Source organism: Rhinoderma darwinii, chromosome 3 (assembly GCF_050947455.1).
Source record: "Rhinoderma darwinii isolate aRhiDar2 chromosome 3, aRhiDar2.hap1, whole genome shotgun sequence".
NCBI lineage: Eukaryota > Metazoa > Chordata > Amphibia > Anura > Rhinodermatidae > Rhinoderma > Rhinoderma darwinii.
Genome location: NC_134689.1, coordinates 188,451,711 through 188,475,019, shown reverse-complemented (window position 1 = coordinate 188,475,019; position 23,309 = coordinate 188,451,711). Strand labels below are relative to the sequence as shown.

The 23,309-nt window shown below is 43.2% G+C and overlaps 1 protein-coding gene across 1 annotated transcript in view; it reads left to right on the top strand.

Moving 5' to 3' along the window:
* The window catches only part of SLC13A1 (solute carrier family 13 member 1), a 79,130-nt gene extending 65,257 nt beyond the window's left edge, over positions 1 to 13,873 (top strand). Inside the window, exons 13-16 of the mRNA XM_075855053.1 lie at positions 1,582 to 1,691; positions 3,968 to 4,129; positions 4,298 to 4,435; positions 13,703 to 13,873. Of these exons, the coding sequence (XP_075711168.1) occupies positions 1,582 to 1,691; positions 3,968 to 4,129; positions 4,298 to 4,435; positions 13,703 to 13,873 (581 nt within the window). The remainder of the gene's footprint in view (positions 1 to 1,581; positions 1,692 to 3,967; positions 4,130 to 4,297; positions 4,436 to 13,702) is intronic.
* The last annotated feature ends 9,436 nt before the right edge of the window (positions 13,874 to 23,309 follow it).

Genomic DNA, 23,309 nt, shown 5'->3' with positions numbered 1-23,309 from the left:
AGTCCTCAAGATAAAACACCTTTTATTTCCCGCTGGGTAGAAGATCTTAATATTTCCTTTGCTAAAACAGAAATAACAAAGCTATCTACATTTTTCCATTGTCTCTCCTGTTATACCAGTCTTCAGGAAAAATCATACAAGATAATTTCCAGGTGGTATTTTACACCTGTCAGACTTATCTCATGCTGGATATTTTCAAGAGAGCCTGGTACATATATTCATATATAGTGGAACTGCTCTGTGATTTCTACATTTTGAACTGATGTTTTTGAATTTAATCATAAAAATCTGCTCCTTATCCCAAAACCCAACCCCCATAATGATTTAACTTAACCTAAAAATACAAGGCATCCCTAAGAACTAGAGCAATCAATTTAGATTTCATCCATATTAGGATTAGATTGTGTATCAGAGTCACAGAGGAGCCGCTCTCACCCGAACTGTCAGTCTAGCTCACTGACGGATTCGACTTACGGTGTTCTTCAGCTAAATTATTTCTAAATGTATAATACAAAAGTGTTTGTAAACAACATCTACATACATTACAATAAAAAAAATTGTCAACAAAGGTTTCCATGATACTGTCACATTCCTGAGGAAAATTAACTTAGTTAAGATCTCATTGATTTCATTTCTATTCTAGCATCATACCTGTATTACCAGATTATATATTTTTCATATTTTGATCTCAGACCATACCAACTCCTGTTGGCCTAGTACCTGTTGCGCTGCCCCTATGACATCCGATTAATACAGATTTTGGTTCCCCTTGACTCCAACCCCGTTCAATAAAAAGACAAATAAAAAAATAAAAAATCCCTATTGTTTTGTGTCTACAGCTCTTACGCAGACCAATGCATCTCCATGGTAACAGACCACAAACCCTGTGCAGTCCAGGGGCGTAGCTGGTGGAGGTACCATGGCACTTTGCCTTGATCAGGGTTAGGGCAACAATCTGAATCTTTACCCTGAGTGAAGGAAAGCCTAGCTATGGCTCCGGTGTAGTCTTTGTAGTCATACTACTTTCCACATGTCCCCCTACTGCTTAGTAATGTGCATTCGGTAGGTTGGCACTAAGCAGGGGACAGATGGAAAGGAGTATGGCTATTCAAAAGAGAGAATAGACTATCAGCTCACCAAGCCCAGCTTCACAAATTGTTAGTACTTTCACAGATGCGCCAAAGGTATTGAATCCAAGTTCACAGTACAAGACTGTCCAGCACTCTGTTACAAAAATACAAACTTCTATTGTTCAATCCAATCCCAACATAAAATAGACAATATATATATAATCATAGCATCACTGCAGAAGTATGACAGTAGGATACGGCTACACAAGGTTTGTTTGTGGTCTGTTACCACGGTGAACCTTAGATCTGCATGTGTGTAGGATGCAAAATAATAGGACATATTTAATTAAGACTACTTGCAAATTTGCTTAATTTTATTTTATTTTATAATAATTGGAACAATGAGTAAAAACTGTCTGGAAGGGTGGACATAAAGAAAAGTTAAAAAAAAAGCTCTTAAGGGATATCTAAGCAAACACTATTACAAATGTTTTACTTCTTTTTCTCATAGATACTTTTGATTATGCCCCACTGATTACATGGAAGGAATTTCAAGCATGCATGCCTTGGGATATTGCAATTCTTGTTGGTGGCGGATTTGCACTGGCTGAAGGATGTGAGGTAAAGAAAACAGAACAATCTCTTTTAATTATGTCATAATTTTATTTAAAAAAAAATAAACAGCACAAACCCGCACTTCATAAGTGATTGCACATGTACAGGAAAGGATTGAGTCATCACAGAGTGCAAGCTGATCATCACAACTACTTGGTATATTCACCTACATGGCCCAAATCTCACCTTGATCCACCATATTAGGCTAAAATATTGGGTGATATGACCAGCATTAAAATAGCATTTTCCATTGTACTAAGGATAAACATTGTTCAAGAACTACATAATAAACTGTTATGGCTCATGTTCATGGCCATAATAGTATAGAGGATGGAGGTTTCTGTACCTCTGTGTGACGCGATCCGTAAAAAAAAAAATTGTGGAGTTTTTGTAGACAGTGTGTGCCACTATATGAAAAAAAAAATGGTGCTATGCTCCAATGTATGTCATATTGGCGTTGATTTTTTTTCCCCATAGAAGTCAGTAGAGACTGAAAAATTGCATACAGATTCAAACATAATCCTACGAGTACCGTATGAGTACAATTTATCTCACCCTAATCTACTAACAAGAAGTACTAGACTTCTTAACGTTAGAATGAAAAAAGCCTGATATGGGGATTAGGGTCCTTTTACACCGGCCAATTTCAGCCTTAAAAACGAGAGCTGGTCAATGAGACAGCTCATTGATCGGCGCTCATTTACACCTTTCACAAGGAGCTATGATCATTAATGTATGGGGATTGTTACTGCGGACGCTCGTGTGCCCGAACATTGACCCATGTAAAAGGGCCTTAAAGAGGCTCTGTCACCAGATTGTGCAACCCCTATCTGCTATTGCAGCAGATCGGCGCTGCAATGTAGATTACAGTAACGTTTTTATTTTTAAAAAACGAGCATTTTTGGCCAAGTTATGACCATTTTCGTATTTATGCAAATGAGGCTTGCAAAAGTACAACTGGGCGTGTTGAAAAGTAAAAGTACAACTGGGCGTGTATTATGTGTGTACATCGGGGCGTGTTTACTACTTTTACTAGCTGGGCTTTCTGAAGAGAAGTATCATCCACTTCTCTTCAGAACGCCCAGCTTCTGGCAGTGCAGATCTGTGACGTCACTCACAGGTCCTGCATCGTGTCGGCACCAGAGGCTACAGTTGATTCTGCAGCAGCATCAGCGTTTGCAGGTAAGTAGCTACATCGACTTACCTGCAAACGCCGATGCTGCTGCAGAATCATCTGTAGCCTCTGGTGCCGACACGATGCAGGACCTGTGAGTGACGTCACAGATCTGCACTGCCAGAAGCTGGGCGTTCTGAAGAGAAGTGGATGATACTTCTCTTCAGAAAGCCCAGCTAGTAAAAGAAGTAAAAACGCCCCGATGTACGCACATAATACACGCCCAGTTGTACTTTTACTTTTCAACACGCCCAGTTGTACTTTTGCAAGCCTCATTTGCATAAATACGAAAATGGTCATAACTTGGCCAAAAATGCTCGTTTTTTAAAAATAAAAACGTTACTGTAATCTACATTGCAGCGCCTATCTGCTGCAATAGCAGATAGGGGTTGCAAAATCTGGTGACAGAGCCTCTTTAAGTCTTAGCAGACACGGTTTCAATGATTTATTTGAACTGGTTGATTAAGAAGTTCCTACTAACATCATAGTTAAAACAATGATAAAAAAAATTAACTTCAGCCTTTAGTATACAGCAAGCAGATATGTTCATTTTAGTGGTGGCTGCAGGCAGGTAGCATGTTATGTTTTAAATCTATATTTATGCAGGGAATTTGGAGTTTAAAAGTATTATAAGCTATAAAGATATATTAAGAAATAAATTAGCACATCATTTTGATCCTAATTAGATTTAAAAAAAAAAATAACATTCAGTGGTAGACATTCAATCACTACACATAAAGGGGCACATTTATAACAATTGTTCCTTATTATTTTGCAATATTTTGTTATTTTTGCTACTATGGACGAAATAAGTATGTTGATGAAATGGCAAATTGAAACTTTTTATGTGTGACTCAAAATAAATCTGAAAAGTATTCCAAGCTGGCGTTTACACTTTATGGCAGCTCCAGTTACAATGGAAAACTTTAGTGTAAAGTCATGTGTGGGCCTTCTTTAACATTTTGGGAGATTTACAGTATAAAATAGTATAAGTTAAAAAAATAAAAAAGTGTTTAAAAATAAAGTGATAACGATGTGAGAAAAAGGTTATAGCAATAAAAGCAGTACATACCATATATATAATGCATGATTTGTGCCCGATTTTCAGGTCTCTGGACTGTCTCAGTGGATAGGGAACAAGATGACTCCACTTGGCTCACTCCCTATATGGATTGTTGTGCTCATTGCTTGTATAATTGTGACCTCCGTGACTGAAGTAGCCAGCAATCCTGCAACAATCACAATATTCCTACCTATATTAGCACCACTGGTGAGTATCTCAACCCATATTTCAACTTTATTTACAGTGGTATAGAATTAATTACAGTGAAATTATACATGCTTCATGTGGAAGAGTTATTCACGTAACAGAAATCTGTGTCATAGGAACAAAATTATTAATGTAATCTTAATGTTTTCTTTTTTTGTCTTTGCACAGGCTGAAGCAATATATGTGAATCCACTGTATATACTCATCCCCACAACTCTTTGCACCTCTTTCGCCTTCCTTCTTCCAGTAGCAAATCCACCAAATGCTATTGTCTTTTCTTATGGCCATCTGCAGGTCATAGACATGGTGAGTAGATATTCCACTGTGGTGTACATGTTGTGTTAAATGAAGCAGTAACCATGAAGTGGATATAAAAAGTCTACACATCCCTGTTAAAATGACAGTTTTTGTCATTTAACAAGGTCAGAACTTTTTCCACCTTTAATGTGACCCATAATCTGTACAATTCCATTGAAAAACAAACTGAAATCTTTTCGGGTGAGAAAAATAAAAACAAAAAACAAAAATAATCTGGTTGCATAAATATGCACACCCTTAAACTAATACTTTGTTGAATTACGCTATGACTTTGACAGCATTCTGTCTTTTTGGATGGAAATCTATCAGCATGACGCATCTTGACTTGGCAATTGTTGCCCACTCTTCCTTGCAAAATCGCTCCAAATCTGTCAGATTGCGAGGGCATCTCCTGTGTACAGCCCTCTTCAGGTCCTGCCACAGATTTTAAATGGGATTCAGGTCTGGGATCTGGCTGGGCCATTCCAAAACTTTGATATTCTTCTGGTGAAGCCATTCTTTTGTTGATTTGGAGGTATGCTTTGGATCGTTGTCGTGCTGAAAGGTGAAATTCCTCTTTATCTTCAGCTTTTTAGCAGAGGCCTGCAGGTTTTGTGCCAATATTGACTGATAATTTGAACTAATCATAATTCCCTTCACGTTGACTAAAGCCCCAGTTCCAGATGCAGAAAAACAGCCCCAAAGCATAATGCTGCCTCCACCATGCTTCACTGTGGCTATGGTGTGCTTTAGGTGATGTACAGTGTTGGCATTGCGCCAAACATACAGTACCTTTTGGAATTATGGCCAAAAAGTTCAACCTTGGTCTCATCAGACCATAACACGTTTTGCCACATGCTTTTGGCAGTTTTGATGTAGGTCTTTGCAAAACATAGCCAGGCTTGGATGTTTTCTTTGTTAGAAAAGGCTTCCGTCTTGCCACCCTACCCCACAGCCCAAACATATGAAGAAAACAGTAGATTGTTTTCACATGCACTACACAACCAGTATCTGCCAGAAAGTCCTGCAGCTCCTTTAATGTTGCTGTAGGCCTCTTGGTAGCCTTCCGGACCAATTTTCGTCTTGTCTTTTCATCAAGTTTTGAGGAACGTCCAGTTCTTGGTAATGTCACTGTTGTGCCAAATGTAATCCACTTCTTGATGACCATCTTCACTGTGTTCCATGGTATATCTAATGCCTTCGAAATTCTTTGGTACCCATCTACTGACTGATGCCTTTCAACAATCAGATCCCTTTGATGTATTGTAAGCTCTTTACGGACTATGGCTTTTGCTGTCACATGTAACAAAGAAAATGTCAGGAAAATCCTAATAGAACAGCTGAACTTTATATGGGGCTACTCAGAATCCCTTTAAATAATGGTAGCTGTGTCCTGACTACTTTTTAACATGAGTTTGAATGTGATTGGCTAATTCTGAACACAACCACATCCCCAATTATAAGAGGGTGTTCACACTTATGCAACCACATTATTTTTGTTTTTTATTTTTATTTTTCCCCTCCTAAATGATTTCAGTTTGTTCTTCAATGGAATTGTACAGATTATGGGTCACATTAAAGGTGGAAAAAGTTCTTAAATTATTCATCTTGTACTGACTCTGTTACATGACTGGCATTTTAACAGGGGTGTGTAGATTTTTTTTATATCTACTGTATATGGAAGCAACAATCAGTGATATAAGTAACTGAAATGCAATAAATATGTAAGAAATGTATCATGTAGCTATTGAGTAAAGTAAGGATGAAATTCATTTATTTCAACTCGCCCACACATCTTACAAATGTTATACCAATCATATGACAGAAGTGTCAGAAATGTCAACTTATCTTTACACCAAGAGGTGCTCCCAGAAGATGACACGACTGTCGAAGTTGAACCCATAACATTATTGAATAATTGCACGACCTTTATGAGAGGTCCTTGAACGGGGCAGGGAACCTCAATCTCCGTCAGAGGTCCCACCTAGTCAGGTTGCGCCAGGTGATTGTCGGCTTTTAGCTCATCCTACTGTGCCCCCATGACTCTCAGAGTGGCCTCTCTGCCACAACTGCCCTACCTTTGCATTAAACCAGTCACTTACTTCTGAATAGTTCTGCAACTTCGTGAGTCACAGTGGCTGCTGCTACAATACCTTTCTTGGATCTCAGCTGTAACCATGCAGCGTGCACAATAAACTGCTCAAAAGTGGCACAGTCCCAAAGCCACAGAGTAGAACAAAAACAGTTCTTAGTCAAAGTCCTTTTGAAAGGGGCTGCCATCTCTTTAAAGGGACCGCTCTAAACAGTTCGCAGCAGCAGAATAACAATATTTCACACGATAAACGCTTGATGTTTGCAGAATAACTGCTCACTACTCTTAAACATGCGGGTTACTTGCACTGGTTACTTAAACTTTTAGGTAGGACTAGTCACGAGTTCCCGTTATGTCCCAACAGTCCACTCACTCTTTAGGAGGATTAGACCTCTTAGCAGGCCTCAAGTCAGCCTATCTCTTCTCAACAGTTATCCTTTGTCCTCCCCCTCAATTCAACTGCCTCTCTCCCCCCCTTACTGAGCCTCAATGCTCGATGGGCTGTCGGCTCAGCCCAACTCTTCTCTCTGTATCAGTGGTCTTGTGGTCGCTATACAGGAACAAGTGCCATCCTGATTAGTGCACAACGGTGACACTTGTCATAGCAGTAAAGAAATTTTTCCCCACCAGAGGCAACAAGACTGTTATGCGGTGCACCTGTGGCGTGGCAGATGCCGAGAGTCGGCTCCAGCAGGGTCCAACTCTCCAAAGTTAATTGAATGGTTCAGTTCATGTGTCTCGAAAATACTGGGACACAAACTTCAATACTCAAAAAAAAAAGGAACAGTGAGCAAAAGTCCATTATTTATTTTTTACATGTAGAAAAGTGCATAAGCAAGACAAAAAAAATCTCAACGTTCTTAATTCTAGCATTAATTCTGTGATTATAATCATAATGCTATGATTAAGAGCTTGTGAAGTTCGAAATGCGCAAGCGTTATTTTACTTTATCACATGTAAAAAATAAATATTGGATTTTATGGTCGCTCACTGTGCCACATCCCCTCCTTCTTGAAGGCTGTGCTGTGGACACAGCCAGGGCCGGCCTTAGGGTAGATGGCGCCCTGTGCAAAATTATCTTTCGGCGCCCCACGCCATTATAAAAAATGCCCCATAAAAAAAGCATAATTCCTCCCCACAGTATAATGCCTTATATAGTGCCCCCACACAGTGTAATGCCCCTTTAGTGCCCCACACACAGTATAATAATATAATATATTATAACGCCTTCAAGGACAAGTATTTTGTCCTCTAATTGTGCCCACACAGTGTTATGCCCCCTAAGTGCCACACACATTATATTGCCCCCTGTTGTGCCCCTACTCAGTATGATGTCCCCTTAGTGGCCTCCACAGAGTATAATGCCCCCACAGCCCCCCTTGTAGAAAGTGCCCCCTGTAGATTGTGCCGTACAGCCTCCCTGTAGACAGTGCCATAATCCCCCACCTCCTCCTTGTAGACAGTGCCATACAGCCCCGACTTGCCCCTTGTAGAGTGTCATACAGCCCCACCTCCCTCTTGTACACAGTGCCCCCCACCTCCCCCTTGTAGACAATGTCATACAGCCCCCACCGCCCCTTTGTAGACAGTCTCATACAGCACCCACCTCCCCCTTGTAGGTCGTGCCACACAGCCTTCTTGTAGGTCGTGCCACACAGCCTTCTTGTAGGTTGTGCCACACAGCCCCCTGTAGGTCGTGCCACACAGCCCGCTGTAAGTCGTGCCATAAAGCCCCTTTGTAGGTAGTACGGATGTCACGATACCTGAATTTGGACTTCGATACCGATACTTTGTGTAGTATTTGCGATTTCGATACCAAAACGATACTTTGCCAACAGTAATAAAAAAAAAAAGTTCTTCCATTTTCTGATGTGAGGCGCGAGCTGTGATGCTGAATTTAACCTCCATTTGCCTCACATTAATAGTAATTAACCCCATGTTTCTCAGTCATAATGGATTAATGTGTGAGGTACATGATGGGGTTAATTACTATTAATGTGAGGCACATGGTGGTTAAATTCATCACACCTTGTGCCTCACATTAATAAGTGAAAGAAGTTTTTATTTTATTTTTTTTACAGCGTACACATCATAAATTACGCAAAAAAATTGTTGTGCAGGTTATTACGGCCGCGCCAATACCGAATATGTGTATATTTTATGTATTGAGACTTATTTTAATGTTTATTGTAAAAAAAAGGCGTATGTGTATTTTTTTAAATTTAATATTACTTTATGTTTTTACTTTATTTTTAAACTTTAATATACTGGCATATATCAGATATATGCCAGTACATTAGCCTGTGTATGTATAGTACACAGGTAGTTGTTAGGACATACCTAAGTATGCCCTAACAACAGGAAATATGGTAAGACAGCCCTGGGGTCCTTCAATAGACCTTGGGCTGTCTGCCCATATATGGTATGGCCCTCGATAGCGTCACAGGAATTCCCTGTGACGCGATCCAGGGGCATCCCCCTTCCTTACTTTCCCTTAAATGCTAGAGTCAGCTTGGATCGCAGCATTCAGGAGAATAGCGGCGGAGATAAGAGGTTTCTCTGATCTCCGCCATTATAGAGCGGGGCTGCGGATGTGTAATAGTCATTGCCCCGCTCCTGACATTAAGTGTACGCGCGGTCAGCATGAGGAGATGCGGCCGGCGCTGCACTAATGAGCGGCGGCGCAGACACCGAAGACAGAACACGGGGGTGTTTTGCAGTGCGGCCGCCATGTTCTGTCTTCAGTGCCGCCGCTCATTAGTGCAGCGCTGGCCGCATCACATCATCCTGACGGTGCGCACATGTCAGGACTCCGGAGCGGGGCAATGGCTGTATTACACTGCCGCAGCCCCGCTCTCATACATCATGTATTACTATACTTAGCTGTGCGGCCGCACAGCTTAGTATCGAAATACATGAAACAACGGTATCTAAATTTCGATGCATTGTGCATCCCTAGTAAATAGTGCCACAAATCCCCCCCTTGCCGCACAACCCCCTTGTAGGTAGTGCCACACAGATCCCTTGTGGTGCCACACACCCCCTTGTAGGTAGTGCCACACAGCCCTCGTGTAGGTAGCACTCCCTTCCTGTAGATAGCGCCACTGTAGCTCCCTGTGGCTGGGGATTCCGCTCCTTGACGGAGTGCTTGATGTCTCTGTCCATATATGAACAGTGACATCAGGGGCAACTAACTCCTGAAGCGGAATCCCTGTCCACAGCGTTGCCGATGCTGTGACCGGGTATTCCACTCCAGGAGAAGCCCCTGACGTCTCTGTCCATTTAGTCGAGGGGTGCTATGTACAGGGGTTCTGCAAAAAAATCTCCTCCTCCTCACATCCACTTCGTGCTATGAGGAGGAGGAGAGAAAGCACGTCCGTGGCAGTGGTCCAGAGGAGTGTCGCGGCACCCCTGGAGGATTCTCATAGGAACCTCATGTTGGGAACCACCAGCCTAGTAGATCACAGAGCAGGGAGATACCTCCCTGCTCTGCTATAGTGTTCAATAGTATCTGCGTCTTTAGCAGGGCCGTATTTACAACTCACGCTGCCCTAGGCACTAAGCCTGAATATACCCCCATTAAAGGCCTATTTAGTTTAGCCAATTATCATCATGATTCGCTAGTTTCTGACCAATTATAATGATATTTGGTCAGTGTTAACAAAGGAGAAGATCAATGATAAAAACTTTGCTTATCGTTAATCTCAAATGAGAAAAAAAAAAGTAATACACCCGGCCGTAGTCATAGCGATGCGTATTCTGTTCTGAGCGTAGCCCGGCATCCAGGGATGATGATGCATCCTATGTGACAGCTGCAGCCAATCAAAGGCTACAGCGTCATCGCAGGAGGCCGGGCTACGCTCAGAGAGAGAGAGAGAGAGAGAGGGACTACGGCTGGGAGTAAATTTATTTCTGCAGTCTTTCCGCCCAAAAAACTGCACCAAAATTTGGTGCCATTTTTCAGGTGAAATTCCCTGCGGTTCTCAGGACGTATACACTGTGTAGTTTTACGTATCCACCCTGTGTGTTCCTACCCTTATAATCAAGTTGCTCTCCCCCACAAATATTATCTCTAAGGGTAAGGCCACACGGAGCGGCCCTGACACGGTTGCAACGCAGCTAACAACCACGCCGGAACCATGTTCGGTGCGGCTGTCAAACAGCCTGTTAGTGGCCGCACGTATTCCAGTTACATTCGCATGCGCACTGCCGCTCCATTCATTCTCTATGGGAGCGCCGGAGATAGCCGAGTGCAGTGTTCGGCTTTTTCCAGCGCTCCCATAGAGAATGGATAGGGGGTAAGCTGTTGTAATTTGCAAAATCGTGCGGCCATAAAGGGTGTATTAATTCATGGGCGCACGATTTTGCAGATAAAGGGACGGTTTACCCGCGTTAACGTGCGGCCATGAATTAATACACCCTTTATGGCCGCACGATTTAGCAAATTACAACAACTTACCCCCTATTCATTCTCTATGGGAGCGCCGGAAAAAGCAGAACACTGCACTCGGCTATCTCCGGCGCTCCCATAGAGAATGAATGGAGCGGCAGTGCGCATGCGAATGTAACTGGAATACCCCTTAACGAGGTATTTGACAGCCGCTTCTACATAGTGCCAGCGCGGTTGTTGGCCGCGTTGCGACAGTGTGAGGGCTGCTCCGTGTGGCCGTACCCTAAAGAATCCTTTCTCCCCATACATAACGCTAAGTTCCCCTCCCCATGATTCATAATAAGCTCCTACACCACAAAATAAACTATACAGAAGTCCCCCTCCTCACAAAATACATTTATAAAGAATCCCCCACACTCCTATAGCATTTAGGGCAATGTGCCCTCACCTTCAAAATCGATCTGTAAAAAATACACACACAAAGCACCTATAACCACGTCTCCCCTCCCCCACAAAATCGATCTTTGCAAAAAAAACAAAAAACATCCTGTTACACATCACTTAAAGCTCCCTCTTTCCTCCTCCCTCACACAGCACATAAATAAATACAGATTAACCTAAAGCTGCTGCTCTTACCTGACTCTGGAGCTCCGTGGAGGAGTCTTCACTGTGGCAGCAGCACAGCAGGAAGGAGCTGGGGGAGGTGCTGAGTCTGTGTGACTGTGCAGTACAAGCTGTGCTGATTGGTGGAGCAGACAGAGGCACCTGCTGCTCCTCCAATCAGCGCTCACTTCACACAGCAGTGCAGAGGAAGGAACATTTCTCCTCTCTGATGTGCGGCTCGTTGGCGCCCCCTTACAGCATGGCGGCCGGCGCCCTGTGCGACCGCACGTGTCGAACATAGCTAAGGCCGGCCATGGACACAGCACAACTATTATAAATAAGACCCCCCTCTACACTTGCCGCCAGGCTTTTCAACTGCAGTCCCTTGCACTAACAGTTCTGGAGGTGAACCAATTTGTGCTACGGTAACAGTCCCCCATTCTTGCAGAACTGGCTTTTCCACTCCAGCCTCACTACAGGCTGCGCATCCGCTGGTAGTAGCCAAACACTTTTGACTGGAAGCTTCTGGCATGGTGGCTCCTCTACCCTGATTACCTGTTGAGTCTCCACTGCATTCTGAACTACTGTTGGTGCCTGGACAGCTGAACTAATGTACTTGGGAGGGGCATCCTAAGCTTGTTAGTGGCTACAGGTCCTTGAATGCTAAAAGTCTCTGTAGCGTTATCTTCCTTTGGCCGAGAGGAGTGTAAACGAGATTGTTCATGGTTGGTGGCAAACCCATTCCCCCTGTCCGGGACCCACCTGGGACTCTTCTTCAGTGTCACACTGGCTGATGAAACCATACTCCTGTGGACATTGAAGCACTTCACCGTCCCTTTCACTCAGGAGGCTTGCACTCTTTCCAACACTCGACTGTCTTTCAAGCATGCCTGCCGAATAGTTTGTACCACCAAGTGGCAGGTCCTCCTGAAACAGTTGTGGAGCCATGAGTAAGGGCCCGGCATTCCCTGACAAAATGTCCAAGCCTGTTAAACCTCCAGGCACGGCTGTGTTATCTCAATGAACACGGCCTCCGCTGCTTCTACTTTTTACCTCTGCAGGATGAGGCAACCAGCAGTAACAAGGCTGTGCTGAGGACACTGCCCCACCAATTTTAACACGACTCCTCCTTACAGATCTCACTCGGTCCATGTGGCTGTAAGGGGGAACCAAGTTCTCAGATTCTGAAAGGGAGACTTGCCATGGCTATGAAAGTATAAATAGTAGTTTGTGACACAAAACGATCATGGGCCAAATTTTGGGAACATAAAAAAAGCATCAGGAGTAAAACACAAAAACAACCACTACAAACACTTTGGTTATATTCACACGTGGCAGATTTTTTGCAGAAATTACTGCGACTATCCAATGAATCTGAATGGGATTAGCAGAAATCCATGCAAATTCCCAAAGTCTGCCACGTGTGAATTTACCATGTATATATATATATATATATATATATATATATATATATATATATATATATTTATTTCACACTTTGCCTTTTCACCATTTCCACTACACATTTCTTAACAATTTGTGTTATTAATAGCTATTGATTTTACAGAATAAAATTAATAAGAATAGTAAAAAAAAAAATGGATATCCTTTGACTTGCATGTTCTGCATACTGGCACAGGCCAGCACAATTATTCCGTAACATTGTTTTAACAAAGTTCAGGGAGCCGGACTCCTAGCTTTATAGTCATCCATCACTGCCTCCGCGTGGGAATACTGTCCCATACTGTAATCATGTTTTCAGCACAGGGGCGGTTGTCCCACGGGAAGGCAGTGACTCACAGTGACATGGATGACAAATATCCTAATTCTCCGGCCCCCTGAACTGTGTTCGTTCAGGGAAATGTGGCCAACATACGGTCCATATATCATGGACTGAACACGGTCGTGTGAATAGCCTCTTAGAATGCACAAAACCCAAATACAATCCACGGGTCTGGTTAGTCCTATGATAAACTGATATTCATAACAGCTTGGGATGCTTTTCACACTACAGGGTGGACATTATTTTCTCAAGAAGGAGCTGTCATATCTATATAGTAAATATACATACAAATAATACAAAAGAACCTTTTTAAAACTTACACATTTTGTCTTGCAAAATTGAATTCTATTATTTCTTACAAGATTTTATGATATTGTTACCCATTGTTTTTTGTTTTTTTTAATCTAGGTAAAAGCTGGTTTGGGCATCAATATTTTAGGAGTCCTTGTAGTAATGCTGTGTATATCAACATGGGCAATACCAATGTTCAGTCTTCACACTTATCCATCCTGGGCACCTATTATTGTGACTACAAACAGCACAGCGCTTGTTACAACAGCTTTAACTACAGCAATATGAAATGGAAAGTTACCACATTTATAGCAGTGTAAGAACTTCTATCTATACAATATTGTTATTTCATTATGTATGACTATGGGGAGCAGCTTACAGGCTTGAGAGCCTCATCCTCCATGAGAATCTACAATACAATATCAGCTCTTTTTTGTTGGAGCCCTGCAGGCCAACTGAGCTTTGTGTATTATAAGGATTTTCTCCAAAACATCATTTCTTTAAATGTAGTCCTGCATGTATTTGGGATGGATGGATGGATAGATGGATGGATAGATAGATAGATAGATAGATAGATAGATAGATAGATAGATAGATAGATAGATAGATAGATAGATAGATAGATAGATAGATAGATAGATAGATAGATAGATGTGTGTGTGTGTGTGTGTGTGTGTGCGCCACTTGTAATTCATAATAAACCTTTGACTGGCCACACATTTACTGAGGGAAGATTTGGTAAATTACATGTGAAATACGTACGCTTTCCATATCTACCTTCTTGTAACTAACCTGCAGAACTGTGACTTACAACAACTAAACCAAAGAGAGCGCGTCAAATAATTGGTTACTCTAATCTTGGAGCTCCTCGACCCACCCCCCTCTCTTATTCAAGCAACCCCAACATAAGAAGTAGAAAAAAGAAGAGGCCTGTTTTTTATTTCAGTGAGTTTGGCAGAATATCTGAAAACACAGATCCACCATATTGTTCTGCATCATAAGGTTTAGGATACTTTAGGCAACTGAAGAAAGCATGCTGCGCTATTTTATCCTAATGGAGCATCCGACGCAGATGTGAATGCAGCCTAAGCACTCTAATATTTAAATAACCATTTATTGCCTTTATAGAATATGGTTTGTAATGTATATATGTACATAGAGAAGGGCTTTAAGATATTTTAACATAAACCATGTAAAAAAAATCTAGTGTAAATATAAATTGTTTTAAAGCATTCGAGTAATTTTCGATTTTAAACATTAAAAAAAGGTTACTGACAATTTCAACTATACACATGACCTTGTGCAATAAAAAAAGGCTAGTGTGCAATTTTTTATTTATATATATATATATATATAGCTACATTTGTAAAGTATAATTATATTTAATTTATTGTCAACAATATATTTTCCAGTGTATACATTTTCTGACAATCATGTAATATTTGTGCATATGTCATATTAGGGCAAGTTTAGGACTTCCGCAGCAAACGGCAAATCCGCAGCAAAATCTGCATGTGTTACATGTGGAGTTTACTGCAAGTTTGCAGTGGAATTTACCCTTCACTTACAAAAGCGCAATGAAAATCCATGGAAAACGCTCGTTGATCTGCTTGTTCATGCTGAAAAAAAATGGTCGCTAGTCTGCAGCATATCTCCCCATGTAAAAAGGGAGATGTGCTGCCGATATGATGGAAATGTATGGGGACGAAGGATCGTAGTAACTCGAAAGTTAGAAAGCTTTTCAATCAGTGCTCTTATACACGGCCCATATAAGGCCGTGTAAAAGGGTCTTAACTATCACAATCTAGAAATGCAGTAGATAAATGCTAATTTCCATTAGTAGGCTGGGTTACCACGTAGCGTAAACACTGCAGAATTTCTGCAACAGAATTCTGTGCAGATATTCAGCAGCATTTACATTAGCAGCAAAGCGAATGAGATTGAGAAAATCTCAGGCACACCCAAAAAAACACAGAAAAGTCGTGCGGAGAGTGAGTAAAAAAGCTGCGGAAAAACCGCATAGTTTCAGCAGCAGCATGCACTATTTGCAGCAGATTTTTGTGACCAATTACTTACGTTTTTATAGATTCCTCTGAAGATTTTCAGTTACAGAAATTCTGCAGCGCCTACTGTGTGTGGGAACATATCCATAGAATAATTACTGCCAAGCAAACCTTTAAAAAAAAAAAAAATAATAATAATATATATATATATGGTGTATTCACACTGTGCAGTTTTGCAGAGTGCTTTGCAGATAGCGCGGAGATCGCATACATTTTTTTCGGTACAGTTTTCAACCACGTGGCAAAACCACACCGTGTGAATACACCCTTAGGGTATGTGCACACGTAGTGATCAAAAACGTCTGAAAATCCAGAGCTGTTTTCAAGGGAAAACAGACCCTGCTTTTCAGACGTTTTTTGACCAACTCGCATTTTTCGCTGCGTTTTTTGCGCCGTTTTCGTGGCGTTTTTTACGTCCGTTTTTGGAGCTGTTTTCATTGGAGTCTATGAGAAAACAGCTCCAAAAACGTCCAAAGAAGTGTCCTGCACTTCTTTTGACGAGGCTGTATTTTTACGCGTCGTCGTTTGACAGCTGTCAAACGACGACGCGTAAATAACAGGTCGTCTGCACAGTACGTCGGCAAACCCATTCAAATGAATGGGCAGATGTTTGCCGACGTATTGTAGCCCTATTTTCAGACGTAAAACGAGGCATAATACGCCTCGTTTACTTCTGAAAATAGGTCGTGTGAACCCAGCCTGAGGCTGGGTTCACACGTTCATGTTACGTCTGTAAAGGACGGTACATATTTCGGCCGCAAGTCCCGGACCGAACACACTGCAGGGAGCCGGGCTCCTAGCATCATAGTTATGTACGACGCTAGGAGTCCCTGCCTCTCCGTGGAACTACTGTCCCGTACTGAAAACATGATTACAGTACGGGACAGTTGTCCTACAGCGAGGCAGGGACTCCTGGCGTCGTACATAACTATGATGCTAGAAGCCCGGCTCCCTGCACTGTGTTCGGTCCGGGACTTGCGGCCGAAATACGTTCCGTCCTTTACGGACGTAACATGCTCGTGTGAACCCAGCCTTAGATCAGAGAATTTGAATTGCTTTTTTGGGTTTTCTCTTGTGATGTTTGGCTTGGTATTAGGCTGGGTTCCCACGTAGCGTAAACGTTGCAGAATTTCTGCAATGGAATTTTGTGCAAAAATTCAACAGCATTTACAGTGGAAGAAAAGTGAATGAGATTTATAAAATTGTATGCCCACGCTGTGGAAAAAAACAGCAGAAAAGATGTGCGGAAAGTGTTCTGCGGTGTGACTTGTCAAATCATAAATTGACATGCTTCGGGTTCTGTATGGAGATGCTGTGTGTTTGTCCCATGTACTTCAACAGATTTATTTAGTTGCGATGTTTACACAGCAGAAACGCAGTAAAAAGCGGTGAAAATCCGCAAGTGCACATATATTTTGCTATAATCCATGTTTAACACTAAATCCACAGGTAAAACAAGCAATATGCGCGGCAAAAATAACTATTTGGTGTGAATTTATGTCACAGACTTACCAGCGTTTTTTGGGGATTCCACTGCTGATTTTCTGTTGCAAAAAATCTGCCACGTATCCTATGTGTATGGAAACATACCCTAAGGGCATGACCAGACGTGGCGGAATTGCTCTGGAATTCCGCTGAGGACAGTCCGCTACAGAAATCCGCAGCATACACGTTTCTCCATTGCCTTTCACAGCTTTGTGGTTGGGTTCGTTTACACGTTGCGGACAATTCCGCTGCGGAGCATAGGCTGCGGTGCAGAATTTGGTGTCCGCAGCATACACTGGTTTTTGCGGACGTGTAGCGGACTTGTTGCGGACTCATTGCGGAATTTCTCCATTGACTTCAATGGAGAGTCAATATTCCGCAATGAAGTCCGCAGATGTTATGTGTGCTGCGGAGCGTATTGATTTTACTAACATGACATTTCTTCATTCTGGCTGGACCTATTTATTTCTAGGTCTACAGCCAGACTGAGGAAGTCAATGGGGCTCCCGTAATTACGGATGACTACGTGTGTGCACCCATAATTACGGATGACTACGTGTGTGCACCCGTAATTACGGGAGCGTTGCTAGGCGACGTCAGTAAATAGTCACTGTCCAGGGTGCTGAAAGAGTTAAGCGATCGGCAGTAACTGTTTCAGCACCCTGGACAGTGACTTCAGATCACAATATACATCAACCTGTAAATAAAACAGAAGTTCCTACTTACCGAGAACTCCCTGCTTCTTCCTCCAGTCCGGCCTCCCAGCATGACGTTTCAGTCCAAGTGATGGCTGCAGCCAATCACAGGCTGCAGCGGTCACATGGACTGCCGCGTCATCCAGGGAGGTCGGGCTGGATGTTGAAAGAGGGACGCGTCACCAAGACAACGGCCGTTAAGTATGAATTTCTGTTACTTTTACTAGGGAAAGGGCTGTCCCTTCTCTCTATCCTGCACTGATAGAGAGAAGGTAAGCCCTCTTCCCCTCAATACGCAACGGCTAGTCCGCATCAATTTAATGCCCATTTTAGGCAAAGCCGCAACAGAATCTGCAACGCAGATTCTGTGCGGCATTGATGCGGACAGTGGCGGAAGAACTCCGCCATGTCTGGGCATGCCCTTAAAGGGGTTAAGGCCTCATGCACACGGCCGTAGTGTTTTTCTGGTCCGCAAATTCCAGGACCGTGTTCCGTGAAATGTCCTCCGCAGTTCATCCGTATGTAATCCGCAGTTCATCCGTATGTAATCCGCAAAATGCGGATAAAAAAAAAAAGCCTAGGTAAAACAGGATGACGACAGAACACTTCCGCAAATCCGCAAACTGCGGTTGACACACGGAGGTGTACCCGCATTTTCCACGGGCCCATTGACTTCTATGGGCATGTCCGCATCGAATTTGCGGGTCGTAATAAGACATGTCCTGAGTTTGTGCGGCACGGATTTGCGGACATGCGGGGACCCGTGAAAACACGGATAGTGCGTATGGGCCCATAGAAATGAATGGGTCCGCAATTCTCCCGTGGATTTTCGGGGGAATTGCGGACGCAAAAACACGTTCGTGTGCATGGGGCCTAACCAGTGCCATAAAGTTATATGGCAATCATCCAATAACTGTATATTAAGTAACTTACTAATATACTTCTTCTTATAAGGGCACATTCACACATGGCGGAATTGCTGTTGAATTTCGCTACGGACAGTCCGCAGTGGAATTCTGCAGCAGCCGTTTTTTACATTTGTTTCTATACATTTTTAGGAAATTTAGTACAGACGTTGCAGAAGATAACTGTGCGGAAATCAGGCTGCGGTGCAGAATTTTCCCTCTGCAGCATGCTCATTACATTGCGGAGAAGAAGCGGAATTTCCTTGTGGATTTCAGCCTTTGCAATGCAAGTCCGCTGTGATATCTGCAACGTCTGAATTAGGGCTTATCCACACAAACGTGATATACGTCCGTGCTACGCGCGTGATTTTCACGTGCGTCGCACGGACCTATGTTAATGAATGGGGCCGTTCAGACTTTCAGTGAATTTCACGCAGCATATGTGCGCTGCGTAAAACTCACGACATATCCTATATTTGCCCATGTTTTGTGCAGCATGCACCCATTGCAGTCAATGGGTGCGTGCAAATCGCACTCGGCACACGGAAGCACTTCCGGGTGCCGCGCGTGTTGTGCGCTACAGTAGTAAAAACAATGAATGAAAACAGAAATGCACCACGTGCTTTTCTGTTTGTAAACATAAAAACAGAGTGTCATCATGATACCGGCTGCGCGAAAATCACGCAGCCGCGCACCATATGCTGATGCCACACGGACCTTTTGCGCGCGCAAAACGCACACGCTCGTGTGAATACGGCCTTACCTGTCAAATATGCAAATGTTGGTGCAGATTTGTTGCGTAATTGCCCCAAATCTACACCAACATTTGCAGCGGAAAAACTGTGCCCGTTCGTAGATTGAGAACACAGTCACATGTTCACAGAAATCCTGTAGTTCATTCTGCAGTGATGACGCCGCGATAAAGACCCATGTGACCAAGAGGGTTCTTCGAGTCAGCGCGTCATCAAATCACATGACCGCTATGGGGCTGGCACAGTGATGCTGTTGAGGAAGTAAGCCAGCCCCCTTCTTCCACTCCGCGCTCTCGGCAACACACTACCTAGTTCATGCACAATGTGGGTGGGGATAGAGGAGCACATGGGAAAGAAGGGGATCCTGGCATATGTACAGTAGTATAACAACGCAAGCCGAAACTGAAAGCCCCGCCATATTTCCAGAAGATAACAATTGGCTCTGGTGTTGCATCGGGGTACTATAAGTAACGTAAAATTATGTGTTTGGCCACTCAAACTACTAGTAGCCACCTGTCATAATGTTTACAGGTGGTTTGTGGAATTGTTTCTTTTTCGGGTCCCCTGGATAACCCCTATTAGTATTACTCCTTAGGGTATGTGCACACACACTAATTACGTCCGTAATTGACGGACGTATTTCGGCCGCAAGTAGTGGACCGAACACAGTGCAGAGAGCCGGGCTCCTAGCATCATACTTATGTACGATGCTAGGAGTCCCTGCCTCTCCGTGGAACTACTGTCCCGTACTGAAAACATGATTACAGTACGGGACAGTTGTCCTGCAGAGAGGCAGGGACTCCTAGCATCGTACATAACTATGATGCTAGGAGCCCGGCTCCCTGCACTGTGTTCGGCCCGGGACTTGCGGCCGAAATACGTCCGTCAATTACGGACGTAATTAGTGTGCGTGCACATACCCTTAGGGTATGTTCACACGAGGGCGTCCGTTACGGCTGAAATTACGGGGATGTTTCAGCCTGAAAACATCCCCGTAATTTCAGCCGTACCGGCATGTGCAGGCGCTTGAACGCCGCGTCAATTACGGCCGTAATTGGCGCTGCTATTCATTGGAGTCAATGAATAACGGCTCCAATTACGGCCAAAGAAGTGACAGGTCACTTCTTTGACGCGGGCGTCTATTTACGCGCCGTCATTTGACAGCGGCGCGTAAATATACGCCTCGTGTGAACAGACAAACGTCTGCCCATTGCTTTCAATGGGCAGATGTTTGTCAGCGCTATTGAGGCGCTATTTTCGGGCGTAATTCGGGGCAAAAACGCCCGATTTACGTCCGTAAATAGGCCGTGTGAACATACCCTTAGATTCATAGCAGCTGAGTTCATTTCGTTTATTTTTGTCTTGGGATACCACATGTCTACTCTGCTTTCTGTATTCGACACAAATGTAGACCAGGATAATAAAATGAAGCATCTCAGATTAATTAATCTCATGTCTATATATCACATGAGGAAACTTTAAATTGTAAATGCTGTGCGGATTATAAACTGTGTGATTTTATTTGACTTGTTTGAAATGTCAAGGTAAACTATCAATTTAGGAATGAATTATTGATTATACATTTTTCTACACAATGTTTTACACATTATACATACATACATAGTTATACACACATATACACACACATACACACACACATATATGTATATATATATATACTACAAATTGCATCTCTCCTGACACATCTGCTCGTTACACGGACAGTCCATTGATTCCTGTGCTTGTGATATACGTCCGTGCATCACGCGTGTCGCACGGACCTATGCAAGTCTATGGGGCAGTGCAGAGTGTCAGTGATTTTTGCGCAGCGTGAGTCCGCTGCGTAAAACTCACGAGAGGTCTTATATTTCTGCGTTTTTCGCGCGTCACGCACCCATTGAATTCAATGGGTGCGTGAAAATCACGCGCACCACACGGAAGCACTTCCGTGGGACGCGCGTTATTCGCGCAACAGCAGTCAAAAGTATGTTTGGAAATAGAAAAGCACCACGTGTTTTTCTGTTTATAAACATCCAAACGGAGTGTCATAATGATGGCGGCTGCACGATAATCACACAGCTGCAAATCCTATGTGATGACACACGGAGCTGTTAAGTGACTTTTGCGCACGCAAAACGCCGTGTTTTTTGCATGCGCAAAAACGCACATGCTCGTGTAAATCCCCCCTAAGGGCTAAGGGTATGTTCACACGCCCTATTTACGGACGTAATTCGGGCGTTTTACGCATCGAATTACCTCTGAAAATACGGCTCCAAACCACCGGCAAACATTTGCCCATTGAAATCAATGGGGTTACGATGTTCTGTGCACACGGGCCCGCGTCAAAGAAGTGCATGTCACTTCTTGAGACGTAATTGGAGGCGTTTTTCATTGACTCCATTGAAAAACAGCTCCAATTATGTCCGTAATTGACGCCGCGAAAAACGCGAGTACGAGCAATTACGTCTGAAATTCAGCATCTGTTTTCGCCTGAAAACAGCTCCGTAATTTCAGGCGTATTGGACACTGCCGCGTGAACGTACCCAGACGAACGTATAATAGGTCCGTGCAACGCGCGTGATTTTCACGCGCCTCGTACAGACCTATGTTAGTCTATGGGGCCGTGCAGACTGTCCGTGAGTCCACTGCGTAAAACTCATGACATGTCCTATATTTGTATGGTTGTGTTCAGATGGCACTGGTTTCTTTGGGTGCTCGAGGTAGGGTCCCAACCCGGGTATAGGTTAAGAATTTGTACTCGGCACACCTTGCTTGTGTTACAAAAATATATTTTTATTTTTATTATTATTATGGATGCCAGAGGCTGTATGTGCATCCATAATAAAAATAAAAATATATTTTTGTAACACAAGCAAGGTGTGCCGAGTACAAATTCATGTCCTATATTTGTGCGTTGTTCGCGCATCACATACCCATTGAAGTCAATTGGTGTGTGAAAATCACGAGAAGCACACGGAAGCACTTCCGTGTGACGCGCGTGATTCGCGCAACAGCAGTAAAAACTATGAATGAAAACAGAAAAGCATCACGTTCTTTTCTGTTTACAAATACACAAACAGAGTGTCATAATGATGGCGGCAGCGCGAAAATCACGCAGCTACGCATCATACGCGGCTGACACACAGAGCTGTTAAGTACCTTTTGCGCGCGCAAAAAATGCACAAGCTCCTGTGAATCCTGCCTTAGGGTGGCGCTGCAAGATAATTTAACATTAAGGGTACGTTCACACGGCCTATTTACGGACGTAATTCAGGCGTTTTACTCCTCAAATTACGCCTGAAAAGACGGCTCCATTACGTCTGCAAACATCTGCCCTTTGATTTCAATTATGACACCTGATCATTATGACACCTGATCATTATGACACTCTGTTTGTATGTTTGTAAACAGAAAAGCACGAGGTGCTTTTCTGTTTTCAATCATACTTTTTACTGATGTTGCGCGAATCCACGCGCGTCCCACGGAAGTGCTTCCGTGTGGTGCACGTGATTTTCACGCACCCATTGACTTCAATGGGTGTGTGATGCGCGAAAAATGCATAAATATAGGACATATCGTGAGTTTTATGCAGCGGACTCACGCTGCGCAAAAATCACGGACTGTCTGCACGGCCCCATAGACTAACATAGGTCCGTGCGACGCGCGTGAAAATCATGCGCGTTGCACGGACGTATTACACGTTCGTGTAAATAAGCCCCTACTGCTGGGTTCCCCTGCAGATTAAGGAACCTTTCACTGCAGTATTGTGGTCAGTATTTTGCATCTGTATTTGAAAAGGAAAAACCAGGAATAGAAAATAAATA